Source organism: Terrapene carolina, unplaced genomic scaffold (genome assembly GCF_002925995.2).
Source record: "Terrapene carolina triunguis isolate 2854851 unplaced genomic scaffold, T_m_triunguis-2.0 Scaffold132, whole genome shotgun sequence".
In the NCBI taxonomy this organism is placed as follows: domain Eukaryota; kingdom Metazoa; phylum Chordata; order Testudines; family Emydidae; genus Terrapene; species Terrapene triunguis.
The window spans coordinates 19,740,287-19,764,894 of NW_020664483.1; the positions used below are offsets into that span (position 1 = coordinate 19,740,287).

At 42.0% G+C, this 24,608-nt stretch overlaps 1 protein-coding gene across 3 annotated transcripts in view; it reads left to right on the forward strand.

Moving 5' to 3' along the window:
* The window catches only part of BCL11A (BAF chromatin remodeling complex subunit BCL11A), a 95,013-nt gene that overhangs the window by 62,922 nt on the left and 7,483 nt on the right, over positions 1–24,608 (forward strand). The window contains exon 3 of one of the 3 annotated variants that reach the window (XM_026653224.2): positions 22,577–24,456. In XM_026653224.2, the coding sequence (XP_026509009.1) occupies positions 22,577–24,456 (1,880 nt within the window). Of the gene's footprint in view, positions 1–22,576 lie in introns of all 3 variants that reach the window. The other 2 variants (XM_024194891.3, XM_024194890.3) reach the window with 2 other exon arrangements.

Sequence of the window (24,608 nt, forward strand, 5' to 3'; positions counted from 1 at the left end):
CCCTGCCCAGGGCCTGTGGGATGGCAGGTTACAATCCCTCCAGGTAGCTGCAGAAAGAACCCCTCTCCCTCCGTACTCCATTCAGTGTGAGTGGTCTAGGAGGGTTGTGTGTTTTGTTGAGCCAGGCGTGAGTGAGGGGTTGAGGGGGGCATGCCAGGCACGTGTATGTGGGAGAGAGGTGGTATGATGAAGTATGTGTGTGTGTGTGTGTGGGGGAGTGTTGTGAATAAACAGTGTTTGTGTGTGTGTGTGTGGGGGGGGTGTTGTGAATAAATAGTGTTTGTGAGTGTGTGTGAGGGGGCTTCCAGGTGTGAGTGGGGTGTGAGTATATGAGGAGGGTTGTGAATGGAACATGTGCAGTGTGGGGAGCACTGTGAATGAACTGTGTGTAGGGGGTGTACCAGGTGTTTGGATTCTGTGTGTACGTCCTGCGTGGGGATGCTTATATGTGGTTATGTGGGAGGAGCCTGGGAGGCATCAATCTGGGGTGGACATGCTGTGAGACATGAAGGGTGTAGAGAATGAATGAAATGTCAAAAGGAGGCACAAAAGCATAAACCTACTGCTGCAGGGGACACTGATACACTTTGTCATCTTTTGGTGCAGAATATACACCGCCTGTAGTATGACAGAGACAGCCAGGCCCGCCGATGGAGGGTCGGGGAGGAGGAAGGGGCAAAGGGCGCAATTGCCCAGGGCCCTGGCCGATTTAAAAGGGACCTCTACTGCAGCGGCTGCCACCGGGAGTCCCATGCCCTTAATCACCCGGGTGGGCCACTGGGCCCCTAGGCGTGCGCGACCGCTCCGGGCCCCGTGGGCTGGTGCAATTGGCCAGTGCGGTCGGTCCCGGAAGTGATGGATTCGTCACTTCTGCCCCGAACCCCGCATCCCCCTAGGGATGGCCCTGGCCCTGTGGCCAGGAATTGCTGTCGGCCTGGAAACAGCTAAAGATATGCCAAATAGAGGTGACCCAGTGTTATGAGAGTTACAATTACAGGGTTTTCTCTCTTAACTTTTCATACCATGGCTGTTTGTAATTAGGGCTAATCCTCCCTTGTAACCTTCCCTTTCTGGGATACTCCCCATGCAGGCATATAGCAGAGGTTCAGCCATGCCCAAGCTGCAGATTCCAGAGATACCTGGAGTTCCGTAGATGTGGGCTCTCTTTGCTAGCATAAGTGGAGGGGGGAATGAGGCCTTCATTTCCTTTGTCAGTGTATTTGTAAGGTAAAAAGGTGGTGGGGGTGGCAGGGAGCCAGGAGGAGAAATCTCTCCTGGGTGCACAAGAACTATTCTTCACTGAGCGTCAGCAGCGCTCAAGTGGCCCAATACAAGATGTGAGGTGCAGATTCTGATGCCCTTACTCTGACTGAGTAGCATCTTCATCTTCAAATTGTCCTGTTGGAATCAATGGAGCTGCTCGTGGAGTAAGGTGATATTCAACTTGAATAGGAGTATTGTAACATGGGACAGTGGATAACATGAAAGACTGTACAATTAATCTGTCTATGTTTTTGTTTTCTGATACTACCTATCACTGGTATCTAAGTGCTGGCAATTAATAAGAACATAAGAACAGCCATACTGGGTCAAACCAAAGGTACATCTAGCCAAGTATCTTGTCTTCTGACAGTGGCCAATGCCAGGTGCTCCAGAGGGAATGAACAGAGCAGGTAATCATCAAGTGATCCATTCCTTGTCGCCCATTCCCAGCTTCTGGCGAACAGAGGCTAGGGACACCGTCCCTGCCCATCCTTGCTAATAGCCATTGACGGACCTATCCTCCATGAACTTATCTAGTTCTTTTTTTAACCCTGTTATAGTCTTGGCCTTCACAACATCCTCTGGGCAAGGAGTTCCACAGGTTGACTGTGTGTTTTTTGAAAAAATACTTCCTTTTGTTTGTTTTAAACCCGCTGCCTATTAATTTCATTTGGTGACCCCTGGTTCTTGTGTTATGAGAAGGAGTAAATAACACTTCCTTATTTACTTTCTTCACACCAGTCATGATTTTATAGACCTCTATCATACCCCCCCTACTCGTCTCTTTTCCAAGCTGAAAAGTCCCAGTCTTATTAATCTCTCCTCATACAGAAGCCATTCCATAACTTTATCCAGTTCCAATATATCTTTTCTGAGATGGGGCAACCACATCAGCATGCAGCATTCAAGATGTGGGCGTATCATGTATTTATATACAGGCAATATGATATTTTCTGTCTTATTATCTATCCCTTTCTTAATGATTCCCAACATTCTGTTTGCTTTTTTGACTGCCGCTGTACATTGAGTGGATGTTTTCAGAGAACTGTTCACAATGACTCCAAGATCTCTTTCTTGAGTGGTAATGGCTAATTTAGACTACATCGTTTTATATGTATAGTTGGGATTGTTTTCCAATGTGCATTACTTGGCATTTTTCAACATTGAGTTTCATCTGCCATTTTGTTGCCCAGTCACCCAGTTTTGTGAGATCCTTTTGTAGCTCTTCACAGTCTGCTTGGAACTTAACTATCTTGAGTAGTTTTGTATCATCTACAAATTTTGCTACCTCATTGTTTACCCCTTTCTCCAGATCATTTATGAATATGTTGAATAGGACTGGCCCCAGTACAAACCCTTGGGGGACACCACTATTTCCTTCTCTCCCTTCTGAAAACTGACCATTTATTCTTATCCTTTGTTTCCTATCCTTTAACCAGTTACCAATCCATGAGAAGACCTTCCCTCTTATCCCATGACAGCTTACTTTGTATAAGAGCCTTTGGTGAGGGACCTTGTCAAAGGCTTGCTGAAAATCTAAGTACACCATATCCACTGGATCCCCCTTGTCCACATGCTTGTTGACCCCCTCAAAGAATTCTAGTAGATTGTATTTTTCCTATAACAAAATGCTTATCCTGGTAAAAGATGGGGCCCTCTACAACCTATATCAGATGCTTAAAAAGTCCTTATTTTAATTTTATTCTTCCCCACCTGTCAAATCTTAACCCATGCCTAACACCAATCCTCTATTTCTTCTTTGAATGATGGCCCATACTGTATTCCTCTGAGGGTTATGTGCATGTACCATGTGCTTTTGGGAATGGGATATAGCTATTCTCCCACCCTCATGACAGCCAAAACTTTGTTTCTCACCACAGATGAGTTTTCCAAGCTAACGGGCCATATTCATCCCTGGTGTAACTGCAATGATTATCTCTCCTATCCCAATATCCACATGGAAAAAGTCTTTTGTTCAATAGGAAAATATACACTTCCATGCTACAGGAAGTACCAGAGCCAGATTCGGCCAGTGGTGTATCCTGACTTCAGTCACCATAGATTCTGGTGGAAGATGCTCTTTGGCAAAGTACCTGCAAGCTACTATCTGCTGAGGTGTGGGGAGAGGGCACTGGAGAGAAGTAGGACCTAAAAGTGAGCGTAACTGACTGGAGAGGGGGCATGACCAGTATAGCCAGAGGGTATGCTGATTAAGCATATCTCTTCAATAGTCTCTTCCAGTGAGGTTCTCTGGCACCTCCAGTGTATTTTAAAGCTGTTTTTACCCAACAACAATCTCAAGGGAGAGATCTCAATCTACTGTCCCTTGAAGAAAATCCCTCTGGGGTGTAGGGAGCTTCCCTCCCTGGGTGGTGGTTTACACCTCTCTGCTTCATCTAGCTACTAAGTTAATACAATTTTGGATCTTCTGCAAGATGTTTTTAATGCTTGCCAAATCTGCTAGTAACAGAATATTTGGATTGGATTGTAAAAATTATTGCCACTAAAAACAGTTAAATCTATCTATGTATCACGCAAAAGTTTTGGCTACAAGAACAGCAACAGTGGGCCCAGCTTGCAATTTATTAATGTATGTATTACGTTTGAGTTAGAAGGGGAAAGATCAGACAACACATTTATTTCTAAAGGCTGAGATAATGTAGAGATCTATGTGAAATCATTGCCGAATCATATTAGTGGTGGAAAATATCTATTAGATCATCTCATCCATTTCTCTGCCAATGCTGCACTGTTCCCGAAGGTTAATCTTCTAGTGTCTGCCACTGAGTCACTGTGTGACTGTCGCATGTCATGCAGCCATGGGAGTTTCACCACAACTTTCAGCTTTATTTCTTGTATTTCCATAGAGAGGTTTTAAATTTTTTGTTGTTGTTCAGAAAGGTTTCCTCCAGTTTTGCATTTCAATTTCTTTCTCCCAAGTTGCGGCTGAGAGTCAAAACAACAATAACTGCTCTTGTCCGTTATATAAAGATGCACATTGAAAGAGTTGTAAAAAATGTAAGTTCCTGCATGAACAAGGACTCTGTCTTGCTGGGCCCCAGTGGGACTGGTGGACTGACGGCGAGCAGGTGCTGTGGGAGAGCCATGTGTTGGTTTGTGTCCCAGCAACCCCTTTCCTGGACAAGGTGTGGTTATCTAACTGGTCAAGGAGCAGCTCCTCAGACTCACTCTGTGGGCAGCAGTAAGGCACAGCTTTGGAGCTTTTATGCTTGTTTATGTAAATACAATTTCTACAAATATGTGTTTGCTTTGTCTAGAAAGTCTCTGTTTAGACAGCTTCATAAAGACTGATCCTTTACCTGGTGCTGTAATAGTAAGAGCTGTTTTAGGGCCTGATGTCACACCCGCCGAACAAAGTGAGCCCAATTCACTGTTACCCCGCACCTTGTGTAGGCATTTATGCAAGTGCAAAGTGGATATGATCTGCCACCACTCTGCTTGGCACTCACTTCGCATGAATACAAAAGCACACGACGGCCCAAGGGGAGCAGGAGCAGGCCTTAAAATAGTGATCTCTGTGTATGAGCAATAGATTATTTTCTGAGTTACACACCTTTTCTATTTTAATAAATTTCCAGTAACAATTAGATCGTTCCCTAGACGAGTCACATGACACATTTCATTATTTAAAAATCCAAGCAGCAAGCATGCATGCACATGCACATGCACACGCACACACACACACAGCAAATAAACAAATACAAAGCTCCCATTGCCTTCAGTGGGACCAGAACTGGGCCCTTAAATTTAGTTTACCTGTGTGTATAATTTAACACTGAACTCTCCAATTGTTTCTGCACTTAGAGAAACACAACAACAATTCACTACTGGGCTAAGCAATTAGTACACCGAGTCTTTTGTGTGTCTGAATTATGACCTTCCCCCTCTGCAATGTGGTCTGCAATAAAAACATGGACTCAATCTCGGTGCAGGTGCAGCCTCTGATACCTGATGTAGAAATCAGGAAGCAAAAATCAAAGAGGGGTTTCTGTTCCACAATTGCTGCAGTTTCAGTGCAAGCGAGTCAGTCTCCGTAAAACACTTCCCTTTCTCATGAGTGCTGCTCGGCGAGATTTCTAAATAAACGAGTACCCTGAAGTTTGGGCTGAATGTGACACCCACTAAGAAAAAAAAATGGAAATTAGAGCTATTTATAGTGGTAAGCGAATGCCGATTTCATCAGCTTTTGTTTAATGTGAGGAAACGGAGTATACGAGTACAGTAACCTTACTTGTAACTTCTTGCTTAAGCTGGCAGGAGTGATTGAATTCCCTGACACTGTAAAAGTCTGGACAACCCTGCCAGCTTGTGGAAGGTCAGTCCAACAACTGTCACATGGAAAAGCATCAAAAGCATGAGCTGTCGATAGTGACCTGCATTTGCAGAAAATCCGAGGGCTTTCTAATTAACTGAGGATCTCTAAATTAGAGCAAAGCCGCTTGACAAGCCCCCTCATATGCCTTAAGTGTCAAGGCGCAGATAATCATTACATCTAACAAGCTTCTGATTTTTAACAGTAGCTATGAGACTAAATCAGCTCATAATGGCTCAGTTTCAAAACGTTTCAGTGCATTTTTCATCTCTTACTCTGAATTTATATTCTTTGTTCCCTGCTCAGATATTCTGGTGCTTTTTCCTAATTTCAGGCTTTACCTCACAATGGCTCCACTTCTCTTAGTCAGGCAGCTCATTTGCTTGTCATTTCTCACATATGAGCATCCATGTTGGTTAGTCATGATTCTTTTCAACCAATACATTTCACAGATTCTCTCTGTCCTTCCACCCCATGGCGAACAAGGAAGGGCTGCAGAGTTGATGTCATTCTGTAATTAAAAAAAAAAAAAATGTAGACTCAAGCACCTGTCTTGCAAGATGTGAGATGTAGTTTTACTTTTAACCCTCAAAAATTCGGTATCTATAGATCTGCTGGATTCTGATTTCATTCATTCTGTTTCTACAGTGGTGTAACTCCACTGACTTCAGTGGAATTGCTTCTGATTTACACCAGTTTAAGGGAGCTCAGGCTCAGGCCCGCAGAATCTGAGCTTCTCCTTTCAACTTTATTCATAGTATGCTAAGAGGATAAATATTTAAACTGGCTCCATCATGCATGCTGGAACAGCTGTACAGAAAGTGATGGGGGGAACTTGCTGCTGACGTGGTTATGTAACTCCCATCACTGGTAAAGAGACAGGCATACGGCACGCGCAGAAAGATGGCAGGATAGACTCATATGTAAGTAATAATAAAGAGCAGATAAATACCATTCAGGAAGGAAGAGAATTTACTCTTTGGGACTTCTCTGCATGCGTTTATATTCAACTACTTATCCATATCCTTGTAATTATTGAAATAAAATATAATAAACCTCGATGCCTAATTTTTCTTCTAAAAATTTTCACAAAGTAATCAAATCCCAAAGTGCATATTGTCTTCCAGTGGCTTTGTGGGTAAATCAGATTTTTACCATTTATCTGTAAAAGTTAGATTTAAGCATCCTTACTGTAATGTTTGAAAGATGAACATTTGTTTCAGTGGATACTGTGCCAATCAATAATCTTCCAGTTTGACTCAGCTATCAATTATTGCTGCAATTATTTATCTAGTTGGATATTTAAAATGTCATCAGAAAGAGATGATTACATATTCCAGAAAGCAAGGCACTGTATAATCAGATGAACTGAATCCAGTTAAATGTAGTGTGGTACTAACTTGTCCTTCAGAGCTGAATTCTGCAGCCGCAACTGAAACAACAGCTTTCTGCACTGTTGTAAGGAAACAGATCTTAACCTTGGAACACAGTATGTTATTGGGGTCGGGTAATACTTAGATAGAGGAGACCTTGCAAGCCTGGAAATTGAATCAGCCTTACTGACATAAAGAAGCATTTTTTGGTATGTTTTCATTGGATTTCATCTGCAAATCTATAAATAAGAAATTCTTCTCTTTATCTTCCTTTATGTGACTTTAAACTCCTGAAGCCTGAAGCACTGAATTTTAAAATGCCCCTTTTGTGTTTCTTGACTGGATATATGGTAAATACTCAGTGTGCCCTGAAAATGCAGTAAAGCTATAGAAATTCCTTCATTCTCACATTCCCTAAACCCCACATATTCTGAGCATTATATCATTTTCAACTTCAAGGATTCTTAGATTACAAAGAGGAGGCAGAATAATACAAACAAGACCATAACACTTTATGATATCTTTTGTCCTATTTACAAAGAAAAAATTAACAACTCTTCTAATACTCTGTTGTGCAAGTACAAAACCGTCTTCTGTAAGGGTCAGGTGCAGCCCTTGCTGTAATTGCAGCTCCTTTAGTGACATTGAACTTGTTCAGGGACATAATAAGGCTTTGCCTTTCCAATAGATGATCTGTGGACAGAGATACTGATTCTGGGGACCTGCAGAACCCCTGGCCAAGATGGCCCAGTTTGGCAGATGGTGCCAGAGTAAACCTGGGCTGGTGGAGTCAGCTGCTGTCTGAGTGCACTGATTGGCGAGAAAGGGGAAACTGAAGCAGAGGAGGGGCATTACAAGAGGGAAGGAGAGATTGAGAGGATCTGTTTGGGAATGCAGGGGAAGAAGAGATTGAGAAGACAGTTAAATAGCTGTACCCCCAAAATCCTGAAGTTGACCCTCAATTAGAATTATGATCTACAGAAGCAAGCCCAATCTAGTCTGAAAAAATGAGATCAACATTATTCTCAGGTGAGCATTTTCCCGTAAAACTTTGGCACTGAGAACATTTAACTGGGTAAATTGAGTTACACAGCTTGTTTGAGCAGCACCAGGGCCTGTATATATACCAGAACTTCTCCCCACACAATGTCACCTTGGTCAGTGCAGCTCACAATACCCATCTCCAGCCTCGGTGAGAATGTGGCTTTTGCAGCCACAATGGAGCACTGTGGGGCAGCTGTCACAGGCATTACAGCCAAGGGAAGATGTAGTTGTAGCATGGGCATACCCACATTAGCTTTAACCTAGCGAGTATGGGTAACAATTGTAGTGAAGACATGGTGGCATGGACTAGCATCCTGAGTATGTATCCAGGGTCCCTGGCAGGCTTGTACAGGGGAGCTAGCTCACGCAGAAGTCCACACTGCCACAGCTTCACTACTAGTGTTACCGCTTTAACTAGATCAAAGCTAGTGTGGCTATACCTACCTACGCTACAATCAGACCTTCATTTGCTGTGTAGACGTAGCCCTGGTTGTGGAATGCTCAGACATTCAGAACACTGCCTCCAGGAGTGGCAACTACTATGCTATGGTTGCAATGGGCACTCTCCTTAGTACTGGTTTCCTAGTTCTAGCAGTTGCGGAAGGGCAGTAGGGTCCTGGCCAAGACCACCATGCAAGCCCTGCCTTGCGATCAAGTATTACAAGCAGCAATATTCCAGCTGCCTCCTGAGTGAATGTATTGGGCCAAATTCATCACAGGTGTAACTCCATTAACTTAATACACCAGGGATAAATTTGTTCTGTTATGTTTACTAACAAAATACAGTGTGCTATGCAACTCTGTGCTTTAAACGTATAATACAAAAGGTCTGTTCATAGGTGAAAGAATTTATACTTATTTAACAGAATCTGGGATGACATTAGAGAAACAGAAAATGACATGTAAAGTATTGCAGTGCATTCGCTACAAAAATAAATAAATAAATAAAGGCAATAAGGGATGGGCACTACTTCTATATAGATTTACTCCAATGTACTTACTCCAAGTCGCTCTAACAGTGACCAGTGGTGTGAATATTCCATCCAGTGTCTCTCCCAGTGAGCAGAGATTGAGTGATTTCAAAATGTCATCTCCGTTTGATTTCTCCAGGAGTGCCCAGTGTATTGCCTTAGCGTCCTTCAGCAATTTCCCATAGCGTTTAATTGGATAGTAAAGCACTAAAAGTTATGTTCATTAATACAAAATCATGTGACTATGTTTCTGATCCTGTATTTGTGAGAAGATATGTTGTTACATATATATAGTACATGGGCTATTAATATAATGAATATAAATAATTAATAATTAAAACTAAAATAACAGTATTAGCAGTTTCAAAACAAAATAATGTAAAAGTTGGGACTTAAACCTTTAGAAAAAAGGGAATATGGAATGAAAGGCTAGAAATCTAGATCTACCTTTCCCTCTGTGTTGTGCTGAGATGTTGCTGAGGTCAGAAAACATGGCTTGTTCTTAGGTGTCATCATATATGTCTTTGCACCTCTGGACAAAAACACTTTTAGAGAAGGCTGGGCATGACAACATGGATGTATTTCCTGCTTTCATGAGATAACTCAAACCCATAGAACCACATTTTCTGGGTGCTGCCATTGTGCATTTACATGGGTGAGTGCAAATGGGCTTTTGTGTGCACACTCCAAGACATCCCATCCATTTGCACTTGCAGCATGCAGTTTGCTCGTGTGTGTGAAATGAGAGCATTGACATTTTTGTGGTTGTCCCTTTTTACTCATGGCCAAAAATTTAGCCCATATAACTTTATGATCAAATCTTGTAGTCGTCCTATTGATGTCAATTGAAGTTTTGTTTTACTCTAATTATTTGTATTATTGTAGCATCTAGTGATCACCATTGTGATCAGGACCCCTCTGTGCTGAAGACTGTATAGATAGTGGCTGTTATAGATAGTCCTTCCTCTGAAGAATTTGCATTCTAAATGGACAAAACAGACAAAGGAAGGGTAAAGAGCCTTGCCTAATGTCATACAGTAGGTAAATGGCAGAGTCAGGACTATAACCCATATCTCCTGCCTGCTAGGCTACACCATATCCTTTTGACCATACTGCCTCTTGAATAAAGCTTGCCACAATTAACTGTTAGCATCATTTTAACATGCATTTTTATGCTTTAGTATCCTCTGCCTGGTATTCAGGTTCAGTACTGTTGCTGTTAGAAGGGAAGAAAAGACTAAAAGAAAAAGGGAACTACCAGAAAGAAAAATAGGAAACAATTCATCATATAGGTGTATGAGAATGAGCACAATTATTTGGAACTTCTCTGTAACTATATAATTACACTGTATTTAAAAAGTGAATTATTAACTTGATTGTCCCTAACAGCCATTGGGTAAATACATAATTATGGATTGTTGACACAGGGTATTGTTTACTGCATAATCGGGTGACTGCTTTGAAGGAGCTTTGATGCTCTATCGGGTCAAGGCTTACATGAGATTTCTTAGTTGATGGGTCATTGACCTGATAGACCATAATGACTTCTGAAGGAGAATGTATCTGTCTATAATGTGTAGATCTAGCTAGAGGAGTTTTAGTTAAGGCCATTTGGGTGTCACTCCTGTTTAAAAGTCCGTTCATTTAAAATGATTATAAAATTTTAAAGGAAAAAGAAAACCCAAACTGGGAAAACTTAGTCATTGCAACAGTAATAATCATTTTTGTCTTTTTAAATAGCAAAAGTGATCAGATGGCATTAGGGACTATGGGCCCAGTCCCGGAAAATCCTTACTCATGCGAGTCGTCCCGTTAAAGTCAGTTGGAAGAGAGCTGGAAAAGAATCTGCACGTCAGGGTTTGATCACTTTGTGAATTTTTTTAGAAGTCGTGGGCCAGATTATATCAATAATGAGTTCTGCTTACAAATCTGATGGTACGATATAGTCCAATATTAGACTCTATAGTTTATATTTTGAATTAATGGGAGTGCATATGTTGAAGTCTGTCTGTCTTTCTACATTATTTGTATTTCTTTGTGACCGTATTTAAGTACAAACTACTTATGTTTGCCGGATCTTATTTGTTCGAGAAATTTCTTTTACAATTTATTTCAAAGCTGAATTTTAAGCACCAAATTGTTGTCTGAACCCACCAACTGCAATTTGCTTCCATTCGCTGGTAATCGAAAAGTGACAGATTTCCACCCCCAAGTTTTAAAAAACACAAAATCATTCCCAGACTGGTATCTTACTTGCCAAGTTGGAACCTGAAGCAGTTTTTTTTTGTAGCCAAATAATAATCGCCTTGAAAATGGTGACAGACATTGAGGTCAGGCCAGTATCACTGGCAGCCCTACAATGCTCCTGAGGGACAGCAGGAGCCATCTTCTTTTTGCCACACGCTACAGCTCAAGCAAGAGATCAGTTTCAATTCTGGTCTTTGTGTAAAATTAGGTTTTAGTAGATTTTTTTTTTAAAGCGAGTAAGAAAAAATACAAAGTATTTTGACACTGGAAGTAAAATGTACACCCACAAACTTTCTATTTTCCCTGGAAGGACCTGATCCCACACACATTGGAATGGACTGGAGTCTTTCCATTGACTCCAATGGGCATTGGATCAGGCCCAAAGCTAAATGTATGCTTATTTATGCAGCTTTTTTCCTTTGCTACTATGTGAGGTGTAAACACGGGTTATGTTTCATGTGAAAATAATTCTGATTCTTCTCTCACACCAGTTTTACACCAGTGTTTTTCTGTTGACTTCACTGATGTTACTCCTGATGTAGGGCTTACTCCAGTTCTCACTGACTGGAAGTATTCCCATTGCCTTCAGTGGGCTTTGGATCTGGACCTTGCGCTTGCGGAGCTGAGAAGAGAAGTGGGCCCATTCACTTTATCGTTAATTAGATGTCCATAGAGCTCTCGCCCTTTTGCTCTTTGACGATGCTGTGTAGTTGTTCTTTTGAAAAGAAGAGGTAGCACTAGAGGGACCATACCCATTCCTTGTTCCTTTTCTTAGCTCCTCTCCCCATTCTTACCTTCACTCCAAATAACCCTCATTTTCCTTTCCAGGCTGTGAGACTTTAAATGTATGGCAGGCGATAGGTTCTGTTTTCCTTTGACCTTCTCGATAATGCTGCTGCTGTCTAACTTTAAATAGTAAACCATTATCAAACTGCAGCCAGACTACTGCACGGCCACACCCCTTTAACTTGGAAGTTGTCAGCCTCTTCCCCCGCAGAAAGAATGTCAGTTTGCCATAAGGGCTGCACCTTAAATAGGCAGAAGTCTGCTTTCCCTGGACAAAGGTAAAAGGCAGGGGAGTCCGGGAAAATAGACTTGTGGCTGCTTGAGCTTGGTGCTTGGGTGTTTATTGGATTGACTTTGGAATTCTCTGTTTGGATATTCTTCAGGGAGTCACCTTACTGCAAGTAGCATCCTGTCTGTTTTGTGTTCCCGTTCCACAGAGAAGGAATAAAAGGCATAGTCTTTCCCACCTGTGCCCTGTAAGCCTGTTTTTTCCTTGAGCTCTGGTCAAGTGAAAAATTCTCTAAGTTCTGCAGCACAAGTGAAAGGCACTCAAATACCATAGTGATGGGCGTGGCAGAAGAATCTGAACAGAACAGAATAATAACACTTTAGGCTCTGTATGAGAGAAGGCCAAGTAATACTGTTATCAGGAAATGTAAAGAGATATAATCAGTTTAAAAGTAATATTTTGTTTAAATATAAAATCCTTGTCTGCTAAGTCATCCTTCCAGATATTAAAATAGAAAGATAATTACCACCATTATTTGCTTTTTTATCATTTATGCTGCTTGTATTTTTTCAGTTTGGACAATGAAAATAAAATATCCATAAAGCTGGTCAAAACTTTTTGCACAAAAAGATTTTTTTGGGTGTAAAAAAATGGGCTTTTTTGAGAACGAAACATTTTGCAAAAAATTATTGAAATTATCAAAATCCGCTTTTTGAAATGTTTTCTGTGACATCTTTCTTGACATTTTCTTGAAATCATTTTAGAAATTTTTCATTTCACAAAATCTTGGCTTCTAGTAAGAAGTGAGTTTTGGATAATTAAAAATTTCAATAACGATTTTGCTGAAGACATCAATAAAATATGGATCAAACAGGTCATGGAAAAGTTCATCAAAAACAAAACGTGGAGCTACGTTGACTTCCACAAAATGAAACAACTTTCAGATTTTGACATTTAACACAAAATTGTTTGTTGTTTTTCAATCATTTCTACTGCTGAGTTTCACTTTTGTTTATAATCAGTTTCTAGTGGACTTTACTTTCCGATTCTCATAGGCTTTTTTTTTTAATATATACACTAGAAACTGTACTTGTTCATCCTGATCTGCTGTTGAATAATTTTCTCATGTGTCTTACTTGTGTTTTTCCGTTAACATTTAACGATGATGATGATAATAATAATAATAATAATAATTAATAGGCATGATTCACTGCTCCATTACACCAGTGTTGAAGTCAATGGAGTCACAGTGGTATAACAGAGTAGTGAATCAGACCCAATATTTACTAAAGGCCCTCCTGCCAAAAAAAACGGTGCTATACAGAAATTATAAATGCATAGGTTACAGAGAAATGACCCCCTTGCCCCCCAAAACTCCTAACAAAACAAAACATACCACCACTACCACCAAAACTCACAGCCACTTATAATCCATTTATGATGGGCCAGTATAATAATGTGTCTTTTGCAATCTGCTCAATCATAAAGAAAAATCATTATTCAGTTAACTAAGGAAAAAAATTCGTTGAACAATTACAGTTTCCCTCGTCTAAGTCAATGCTGCTAACTACTAGGAAAAGATGACTTATGAAAAGTGGGTATTTCCCCCTCAGTGCTTACAAACAGAAGTAGGTTGCAGAAGGCTCAGAGGGTACATCTACACTGCTGTTGGGAACATGCCTTCCAGCCTGGGCATGCCTCCACTCGGGCTAGCATGCTAAAAATAGCAGCTTGCATGTTGCGGTATGGGTGGTGGCATGGGCTGGTTACCTGAACTCGGTCCCAGAGGGGCAGGCGGGCAAGCAGGCTTGTACTCGGGCAGCTAGCCTGTGCCACCGCCTGTTCTCCAATGTCCATATTGCTACTTTTAGCGAGCTAGTGTATGTCTGGGAGGCGTGGTCCCAGCGGTAGTGTAGACATACCCAGATTGAGCATATCTGTCTTCAGTCTCTGTTAGCTTCCTGTGTCCCAGTCGTTTCAGTTCTAAAGTTTTAGTTGAGGGATTTCAACAGCGTGCATTTCCAAAGGAAAAGATATTTGACAAGCCAGATGGAGAAGAGATGAATCAAGTACAAGTGGTAACAATTAACTCTGTTTCCCCTCCACCCTCTTAAATACTGTAATGATCCAAAATTTATCAGCCTAAAAGCAAGCAATCATTTGATATTAAAGCAGAATAAAGAAATTCTGGTTTAAGTTCAAACTGTTCCTCAATTTGTTGTAAAGAGGGGAGGAGGGTGGAAAAGTATTTGTTATAATTTTCACATATTCAAGTCTCAGTAACATTCTATTTTTTGCATGTCTGATAACAAAAGATACATGTGATCTATGCAGGCGCCTACAAGAGCAACACACTATTGTAGTAAGTAACCTTGTAATGAAAGGAACCTTTTCCTATAAACCCCAGTTTTGCTAGGCAAATGTACCTTTTATAAGGAGAACAAGGTATATTTTGCACTGACTACCCCACCACTATGGGCTATAATGACAACACTTTCATGTGCTCTTACTGCTAAGCTCGTAGAAAATACGCAGCGGCCTCATTTGGTGGGTATTCATTGCTTTTGGGAAATCAAGACTTGTCAAGGTGTCTCCAGTTAGACACCAGAAATTGAGTCCTTCTCCCCCCCCAAAACACCCTAGTTTTGAAAATTGAGATCATAATATTTATCCATGATCAAAATACTTTTTTTCCCCTTTCATAATCCCCACAAACCAACCACAGCAACAGAGCATCATACACTACCTCACTGGGGCCTGCAATTTGACACCCTTTTACATACCTTTAGACCTGGGAAATTGGGAACTGTCCAAATGATCATAGCAGACCTAATTCGATCTCATTTACACCAATGTAAAAGTAGAGCGAGTCTGGAGTCTCTGGTGCTACTTCAGATTTCTGCCATTATCCTAAGAGGTGCTGAGCACAAGTCCCACTGAGACTGGGTGCTTAGCACATCTCAGGGAGATGGAGAAGAATAATTTTTCCAAGATTCTTGTGGAGATCTCACCTCTCCCCGGGTTTCTGCAGCACCCACTTGCTTTACTCCTCTGGGGCTTCGTGCATGGAGAGGTGGGTTGGCTGAAGGCAGGTCCTGGCGGGGATGCACATTGTCTCCCCTGGCACTCAGAGCAAATGTCATTGTAAAGGTTATTGAGTTCAGGCTCTGTTATAGTTTCAGTGCCCTCCCCTCAGTGGGATACCCCTTCATGTCTCAATGGTTGAAGAACCCCAGGCAGCACCAACTGCAGTGGAACATGAGGCAGAGCTGCTATTCCTTTTGGAGCCTCCGGCCTGGTTGACACTAAAAAGTTAGGTCAACCTAGTGATGTTGCTCAAGGGTGTGAAAAATCCACGCTATATCGATGGAAGAGTTCTCTGAGGGAGGTGGATGGGAGAACCCCTCCCATTGGCATAGGTAGTGTCTACATTGAAGCGCTACAGCTGGCTGCTACAGCTGTGCAGCTGTAGTGTTTCAGGTGTAGACAAGCGCTCAGAATCAGCATGAAGTCACAGAGCCCCAAATGGTCTGGGGGCTAGAACCATTGCTTCTTCTACAGAGGGGCAGACCTACCCCACCAATGGAGAGAACTCTGGGAAGGGGAATCCTTGCAGAGATTTCCTCCATGTGCATCCCCTTTCAGGATGGGAGTTACTGGGATACAGTGAAATGGCTCTCCTACTGGGATTGTGGAAATGCCGGTCCTAGCTGTACCAATTCATTTTCAACATCTCCCAGAAGTATAGAGCTCCAAATCCTGGTCCATCTGGAGTCTGGTAGATTTGCCATTGACTTCACTGGGACCAGAATTTGTCCAAGGGGAATGTCGGTGGCTGTAAATGGAATGCTTTGCAATCTCCACAGGCATGTAGTCTGTCCCTCCCCTTTTACTATCCTCCTTTGTGTTTTTGCTTGTGACAACTCTGCCAGATGATGGACTGAGGCTTGTATTTCTTCTACTATAGGGTATTCTGGAACAGAATGTAGCCAGCCCATATGATGCCCTATCATAGGTTGTGTATTGTGTGCATGTTTAGTGCCTTAATTTGGGGTCGTGTGCAAATAAACTTCCGCATTGTGGATGCGGAACCTCCAGTCACATCAATAGGACCCCGCATTTGTCATTTCATTGTTATGGCTCGTAGAATGTCCAGAGATGTGTATGTGCTGTGATAAGCTTTTATGGATCTAGCTTTTACTTTTAAGAATTGAAGGACACGCTTCCCAAGCCCACTGACATATACATGCATATTATTCCATTACTCACTTAGCACTGGAAGCATTCATATGCCTAGCTCCAGAATGAAATTTTTTTCAGCAGCGGCATCTAACTGACAGCTTCTCTTCCCAGCTGGCCTCTTCCCCAGCTCCTTGTCTGGCTCCACTGCTGGTGGCTGTGGACATGCCTATGGGTATGGTTCAGAGTCAACTATATTGTGCTTCTGGATGTCAACTTCCTTTGACTCATGTAGCAGTGTAAAGCATTCGAATTTGCTCCACTAAATACATTTGCGAGTACAGCAAAGAAGAAATGTCTTTTTAAAAAAGCTCTGTTTAGTGCTAAAAGCAGATGCGCCTTCATATCTTATTGAGTAAATGTGTCGACTGCCCTTAAAGGCACTCAAATGCCAATATACATTCCATTCACTTGTTAACATTTTTCACATCAGGAGTTTAAATCTGTCACCCAGACATTCCCCAGTTAAATCACCTCTTTATTTGGGGGGGAGGGGGTTAAAGACTGAAGTTTTGTTACTATTTTAGGGAGATGGAACTATTATTTTAGAAATGCTAAATACTGTTCTACGAAAGTGCAATGCAGTTTCTTAAGATCTGTAACTAATAATTCGCTGGATGAGATGTAAAATAAATTGGCGATTGTCTTCAAGTAAAATGTTTATTTAATATTTTTCTAAAGAAATTGGGCCAGTGATGTTATTGGGCCAGGGATGAATTTAGCCCGTTGTGTTTATTTTTTATGTAGAATCCCTGCAATACAGTCATTCTCCTAGTTGTGGGACAGAAGAGTTTATTTCATCAATGAACAGTGTCACAGACAGCCACAAAGCCACAGAGCAATGTACTGGCTCTGCATGGTGCTGTTTCCATCTGTGCAGCATGTCATGGTGACATGTCATCTCTACTGATGCAGCAGTTTGCTGTAAACCTCACAATGCAATATCAAGGCCTCTTACCACAATTCTTTTGTGACTCTATGCAACTCCCTTGTCCACAGTGGGCTAGATCCTCCACTGAGACGGAGTTCTGCTTGGTGCAACTGCAAAGTGGGTAAGGGGGAAAAGGTGGTAGCATGCTAACTTTGTGCTTTCCAGAGCTGCTGGGGCCTCTTTGGCTACCAGCTTGAGTTAGAGCAGCCACTCAACTACTCTAACTTAGGTTGGCATGTAAGGGCCCACAAGGGGCCATTCTGCTGGCCAGGGAACACTGGAGAACAGCATGATCCGGCCACACACCTTCCCATGCCTAACATGCCCTCTACATTAGGAAGGCTGATGGGAGGGGCACAGCTCAGAGAAGCTATAGCATAAGCCAGAATCTGGCCCAGTATCTCCTCTCTGTCCTCATCCCGTTAGAGGCTGTTAGGAATGAAAGTGAAGTGCTTCTCTTCTCTCTCTCTCCCTCCTTCTGTTTCTTTGTAAGGGCAGGGAGGAACCCAGCTGTCTCCAGTCCATTGAGCCAACACTCTCTGAGCTGTTGTGTGTGTTTCCAATCAGCACTGTTTGCTGTGCCTGAGACTCCACCCTGGGACCTGGATTCCACAGGAGAGCGTCCCGAGCTCTGGGAGCCCTTAGGCTGGAGATCATGGTTTCTCCATGGCACAAGGTGTAATGGAAGTGGCTCCTCCTCTGAAAGTGGCTTTGCAGAATACAGGTTCATTGCCCCAGAGCTGAACTCAAAATAAGTGTATTTAAAAAAAAAATCATGAAGGAAATTACAAAGGTTTCTTGTTTCAGTTTCACAAGTTCTCCTGAAAGCTTGTCTGGGTTAGCAGTGGGTTAATACACTAGTCCTTCCACACTGAAGACTTGGGCTCAAGCCCTGCTTTAGTCCAAGGTGCATTTGGTGGTGCTCTCTCTCTAGACTATCCTATATGACAGGAAAATGGGGGTATTTCTGCCTATCTCATCCAAATCAGTACAATGCTGCAAGATGGAATTGCAGCACTGCTTTGCATGGGATAACATCACGTATCACACTCACAATGCAGTGCCTGAACCAGCCCTCAGGTTTTGTGGAACTTCTATCCAGTTTCCTCCTCTCATGTTCCTCCTCTCTATTTTGGAGATTTTTAAGAGCAGGTTAGACAAATACCTGTCAGGAATGGTCTAGATAATACTTAGTCCTGCCATGAGTGCAGGGGACTGGGCTAGATGACCTCTCGAGGTCCCTTCCAGTCCTATGATTCAATGATTCTATGTTTTATGATCACATACCCTCAAATTGCTGCCTTTACTCATGCCCATATCCTGCCTATCTTTCCCTTCCTAGGCTAACTTCTCACCTGTATGTGGGATTTCATGGTGTCTCTAGTGACCCTAACAGGGTGGACTATAGTGGGACCCATTAATGTGAAGATCCAAGCCATGCCTTGGCCCATGGACCATCAGACTTCTAGTCCAATAATCTTTTTGTTGAGGTAGGGTTGGTGGGAGGCACTGCTAGAGCATATTGAGGTCTGCCAGGGTACTGCAATAATGGCAAGGAAGAAATCCAAGAGTGCCTGGAGCAGTTTGATTTGTTGTGCAGTGTCCTTTGATTTGTTTGGTGTGCTTTGGCTGGTTTGGATATGGGCTGCATTTAGGTTTAATTGTCATTTTGTCCCTCTAGTGACCATGAGCTCTGCATGGGGATGTCAGAACAATGGGTAACTGGAAACAAATTCAGCCATAATCCATCTCTCTTCAGATTTAGCCTGAGAATGGGTACTGAGTAATAGTTTAGTGCATGTATCCTGGCCAGACCAAGAGCACTCGCACAACACCCCCAAACCCAGGTTTATTACAGGATCACCAATAATCTGAGTGGCATGAGGTGCATAGGGTCTGGGTGGATCAGTGGGGTATGCACTGAGAGAATCCTGGTCCCACCCTGCGATACCCTTAATGCATCTCAATGAGTGGAGACCTTTAGTAGTGTGACTGAACCCCATACGTTTTGGAAGTGCAGGATTGGGGCCTCCTTGATTCCACTTGTGGTTCTGGCTTGTCAGGGGTGTGTAAAAACAAGGGTTTGGCTTGACTTGTTTATTCACATTTTTACTTCTAGGTCTTGATTTTGTCACCCTTATTAAGAATGAGTAGTACCGTGCCCTTCAACTAATCCCACTAAAATGAATGGGTCTAACATGTGAAGTAAGTACTGGTTGGTGTGAGTAAAATTGGAGGCCTGCCCCTACTCCTAATGAAGTCAATGGGAGTTTCGTCATTGACATCAATGGGAGCAGCATAGTGTCCAAAACCAGGAGCTTAGTCTGACTGAGTGGGAAAATAGGGACTTTTGTGCCCAGAATGTGGTGGTTTAAATACAACTCTCACTCCTTCGGTGGTAGTATGTGGATTATTGCCATAATTCTTATAGTTTGGCAAGCCTGCATCAGGCTGGAACATACCTCTTGGTAGTAATATGGTCAGTCAATAGCCTTCATTATTAATCAAGCACTAATAGACAAATTAGAAACTGTGTTTCTTCAAAGCAGGAGGTAAATCACTGGTGGATTTTAACTGTTTCACTGCTTTGTCTTATTTCCCATTTTATATTGCTCCATTGAAAATGTTAGATTGGTTAAGATTAGACAAGTGATGTAAATAAGCATTATTTTAAATTTAAATTATTATCCTGATTACCAAACATGAATGGTGAATTGAAAACTTGTTTTTCTTCAAAGCAAATGAAGAATAATATTACATTTTACACATCAGTAAATCAATGTAGCCCTAATTTTGCCATGCAGGAAATCAATTCTAGTCTTTATAACAGTCGAAGATGTTAGGAACAAAGTAATTTTGCAAATGATGGCAAGTAACACATTTATTGATGACTGTACTTTAGGAATTTAAAATTTGTGAGTACTATAATATAATATACTGCACTGGTAGGAGCTGAGTGAAATACAGATTATATGGTGAAACTGTAATGCATCATTTGCTATTAGTGGACTGGTAATAATTACCAGTTTCAAAGCAGCTTTTTCCATGTAATCTTTAGTCTCAGTCGTAACAGCCCTTCTCATTGACATTATGATTACACTAGCTGCCCTTATGATCTAGAATATCTAGTTGATGGGAATACTAAAATGTGATAGTGAAAACTGTATGTTGTATCCTCATTATAAGATAAAATGCCATTTTCTCTGACCTAATATATAAAATAGAGAAGCAGGGGTAGCATTATATTGTTAGCATACTGTAGCCTGATCATGTAGTTTGCGGTATATTGTTAAAAATTTCCACTTTATGACAGCAAAATAAATGAAATGTTCACATTTAAGTCTTTATGAGCACAGGAATATGAAAGTCCAATTGAATTTTGTTCTATTTCCAACAGATTTAAATATTTATCTATGCCTGTATTCACGGCACACGCTAAACACCGTAATGCATTTTATTCAAATGCTGGCTTCAATTGAAGAATGAAATGTTAAATATTATTCCAAGGGCTTTTTAAGTGACTAAAGTGTTAAATGCCTGCTATCAGTGGTTGAATCTCTTTTTACTCATCCAATTCAGATTGTCAGACTAAATGTATAATAATAGAGGAACCTGAAGGCACCAGGAAAAACGGCTATGGGTCACTATAGCCAGAACTATAGGCTGCCTGTCTGTCATATTCACAAATCATTATTCAATACATTATATAATGAAAATATTCTTATAAAGCTTTTTCTTTTTCTTCTTTGAAGTGAGGAGGAAAACAAGAAGGTTGCTTATAAAATGATACTAATGTTGAAATTTTCTTTCCAAATCTTTCTGTCCTCCTTCCCTCCCCCTCCACATTAGGCAACTGTTTGAAACCTAATTTAGGCATCTACCATCTAATTTTGTAAAGAGGTTTTAACCACGAGTGGGTTATATTGAGTGAGATTATAAATGCATCGTCAAGTAAATTACAGGTCAGACCAGGAGTACATTATGCAGTCAAATACCATTGTAAGCCTGGCTTGTTTTTGAAGACCGTTATATTTTTGTTCCGGAGCAGACCTCAAGAGCTTTTGTTTTTAAATCACTAGCTAGCAACTCTATGAGAACTGTCAGGTTGGACTGAACATTAATTTTTGTTCTCATCTTTGTTCTAATTTCAATTTACCAACAGTTATCAGTGAAAAATACTTACTCTGGCGAAACTGGATTATTCTTAAAATTACAGCATTCAGTAAAAATACACTTGCCTCCTCCAGATTTCATATGATCTCTTGCCTTCCACCCTCCAGAAGTCATTCATTTGCCTTGTTTTGCAATATATTTAGTTGTGGCTGCTTTCTTGTGCCATTATTAGTTAGCTTTTTGTTTAGTTATTTGTCACTTGCTCTTTTATAATGTCCGGGTTATCTCTGAAAATAAATGATCATGAATTAGAGTTAGTTAGCTACTTGCCAAAGTGGCATTTACCATCCTCAAATTCTTTTCAGGGCGAGAGAAATAATGTGACTCCAACAGGGCCGTGCATCCAGGCCTCTTGGCTACTGCCCAGATATTGAACTAGCTGAACTGCATCTTTCTGTTTCTTCGTCTTCCTTTTTTCTTTTTCTTTTTTTCCCCCCCCCCCACTTGAAGCTGACGCTCTGCTAAGGGCATGAGATGTTGTCTAATTTTCTACACATTGCTAGTCTCTCAGAATAATGAGGAGGATGATAATCTACCATTTCTCATCTTCCTTAGCTATCGTTGCACTTTGGGCTGCTTCTTTGAACCAATGTATATGATTTTGCATTATACCTGTCATAAAATTATTTTTAATTATTTTTTTTTTCATTTTAAATATTAGTGAAGTAAGACCAAGGTATCTGTGGAGCCATAATTAGAATGAATTTACTGAATCATCTTTTTGATGGATCTTTAACACTGTTACCTGTTCACATACTCTTCTGTTTGTTAGGGAAAGAAAAAAGGCAGGAAGTCAGTTCAGATCTGATATGGTTAAATGTGCAAACTCCCCTCCCCCATAACTACTCATTAGTTAGATTTCTGTTTCTCCAGTTTAGATTTAATGTTAGGGAAAAAAAGATTAGAAAGAAAAAAACCAACAACCATCAATCATTGATAAGCAATTCAGTGATTAAAGATTTATGTTGCTGTTGTATTATTTTGCAGGTAAAGATGAGCCCAGCAGCTACACGTGTACAACTTGTAAACAGCCTTTCAACAGTGCATGGTTTCTCTTGCAACACGCACAGAATACTCACGGATTAAGAATCTACTTAGAAAGCGAACATGGAAGTCCCCTGACACCGCGGGTTGGTATCCCATCAGGACTAGGTGCAGAATGTCCTTCACAGCCACCACTCCATGGGATTCATATTGCAGACAATAATCCTTTTAACTTGCTAAGAATACCTGGGTCAGTATCAAGAGAGGCTTCAGGTCTTGGAGAAGGGCGTTTTCCACCCACACCTCCTTTGTTTAGCCCTCCCCCCAGACATCATTTGGATCCACACCGCATAGAACGTCTGGGTGCAGAAGAAATGGCTCTTGCAACCCATCACCCTAGTGCCTTTGACAGGGTGCTGCGACTGAACCCCATGGCTATGGAGCCACCAGCTATGGATTTCTCCAGGAGACTTAGAGAGTTAGCTGGAAACACCTCCAGTCCACCATTGTCACCAAGCCGGCCCAGCCCTATGCAAAGGTTACTGCAGCCATTCCAGCCAGGCAGCAAGCCACCATTTCTGGCAACACCGCCCCTTCCTCCTCTTCAGTCAGCCCCTCCTCCTTCCCAGCCTCCAATAAAATCCAAGTCTTGTGAATTTTGTGGGAAAACATTCAAGTTTCAGAGTAATTTAGTAGTACACCGTAGAAGCCACACTGGAGAAAAACCCTACAAGTGCAGCCTCTGTGACCACGCATGCACTCAGGCCAGCAAGTTAAAGCGTCACATGAAAACACACATGCACAAGTCATCCCCCATGACCGTCAAGTCAGATGACGGGCTCTCCACAGCCAGCTCCCCAGAGCCTGGAACCAGTGATCTCGTCGGCAGCGCAAGTAGTGCTCTCAAATCTGTCGTGGCCAAGTTTAAGAGTGAAAATGACCCCAATATGATTCCAGAAAATGGGGATGAGGAAGAAGAAGAGGACGAGGAGGAAGAGGAAGAGGAAGAAGAGGAAGAGGAGGAGGACTTAACTGAAAATGAAAGGCCAGACTATGGCTTTGGCATTAATCTAGAAGCAGCCCGTCACCACGAAAACAACTCCAGGCTTGGTGAGGAGAACCGTTCTATGCCAGACGTCATGCAGGGGATGGTCTTGAGTTCCATGCAGCACTTCAGTGAGGCTTTTCACCAGGTCCTCGGAGAGAAACATAAACGAGGGCACCTGTCTGAATCTGAGGTACACAGAGACACTTGTGATGAAGACTCAGTAGCTGGAGAATCAGATCGCATTGACGATGGCACTGTTAATGGCAGGGGGTGCTCGCCTGGTGAATCTGCCTCTGGAGGTTTATCAAAAAAGCTGCTCTTGGGTAGCCCCAGCTCTCTGAGCCCTTTCTCAAAACGCATTAAACTTGAGAAAGAGTTTGACCTGCCTGCTACAGCTATGCCTAACACAGAAAATGTTTACTCCCAGTGGCTGGCTGGGTATGCTGCCTCTAGACAGCTAAAAGATCCATTCCTCAGCTTTGGAGACTCCAGACAATCGCCTTTTGCCTCTTCCTCAGAACACTCATCAGAAAACGGAAGTTTGCGCTTCTCCACGCCTCCAGGGGAGATGGATGGAGGGATCTCAGGCCGCAGTGGCACGGGAAGTGGAGGAAGCACCCCACATATTAGTGGCCCAGGCCCTGGAAGGCCTAGCTCAAAAGAGGGCAGACGCAGCGACACTTGTGAGTACTGTGGGAAAGTCTTCAAGAACTGTAGTAATCTCACTGTCCACAGGAGGAGCCACACAGGTGAAAGGCCGTATAAGTGTGAGCTTTGCAACTACGCCTGCGCCCAGAGTAGCAAACTCACCCGGCACATGAAAACACATGGTCAGGTGGGAAAGGACGTTTACAAATGTGAAATTTGTAAGATGCCTTTTAGCGTGTACAGTACCCTGGAGAAACACATGAAAAAATGGCACAGTGATCGAGTTTTGAATAATGATATAAAAACTGAATAGAGGTATATTAATACTCCCCTCCCCGC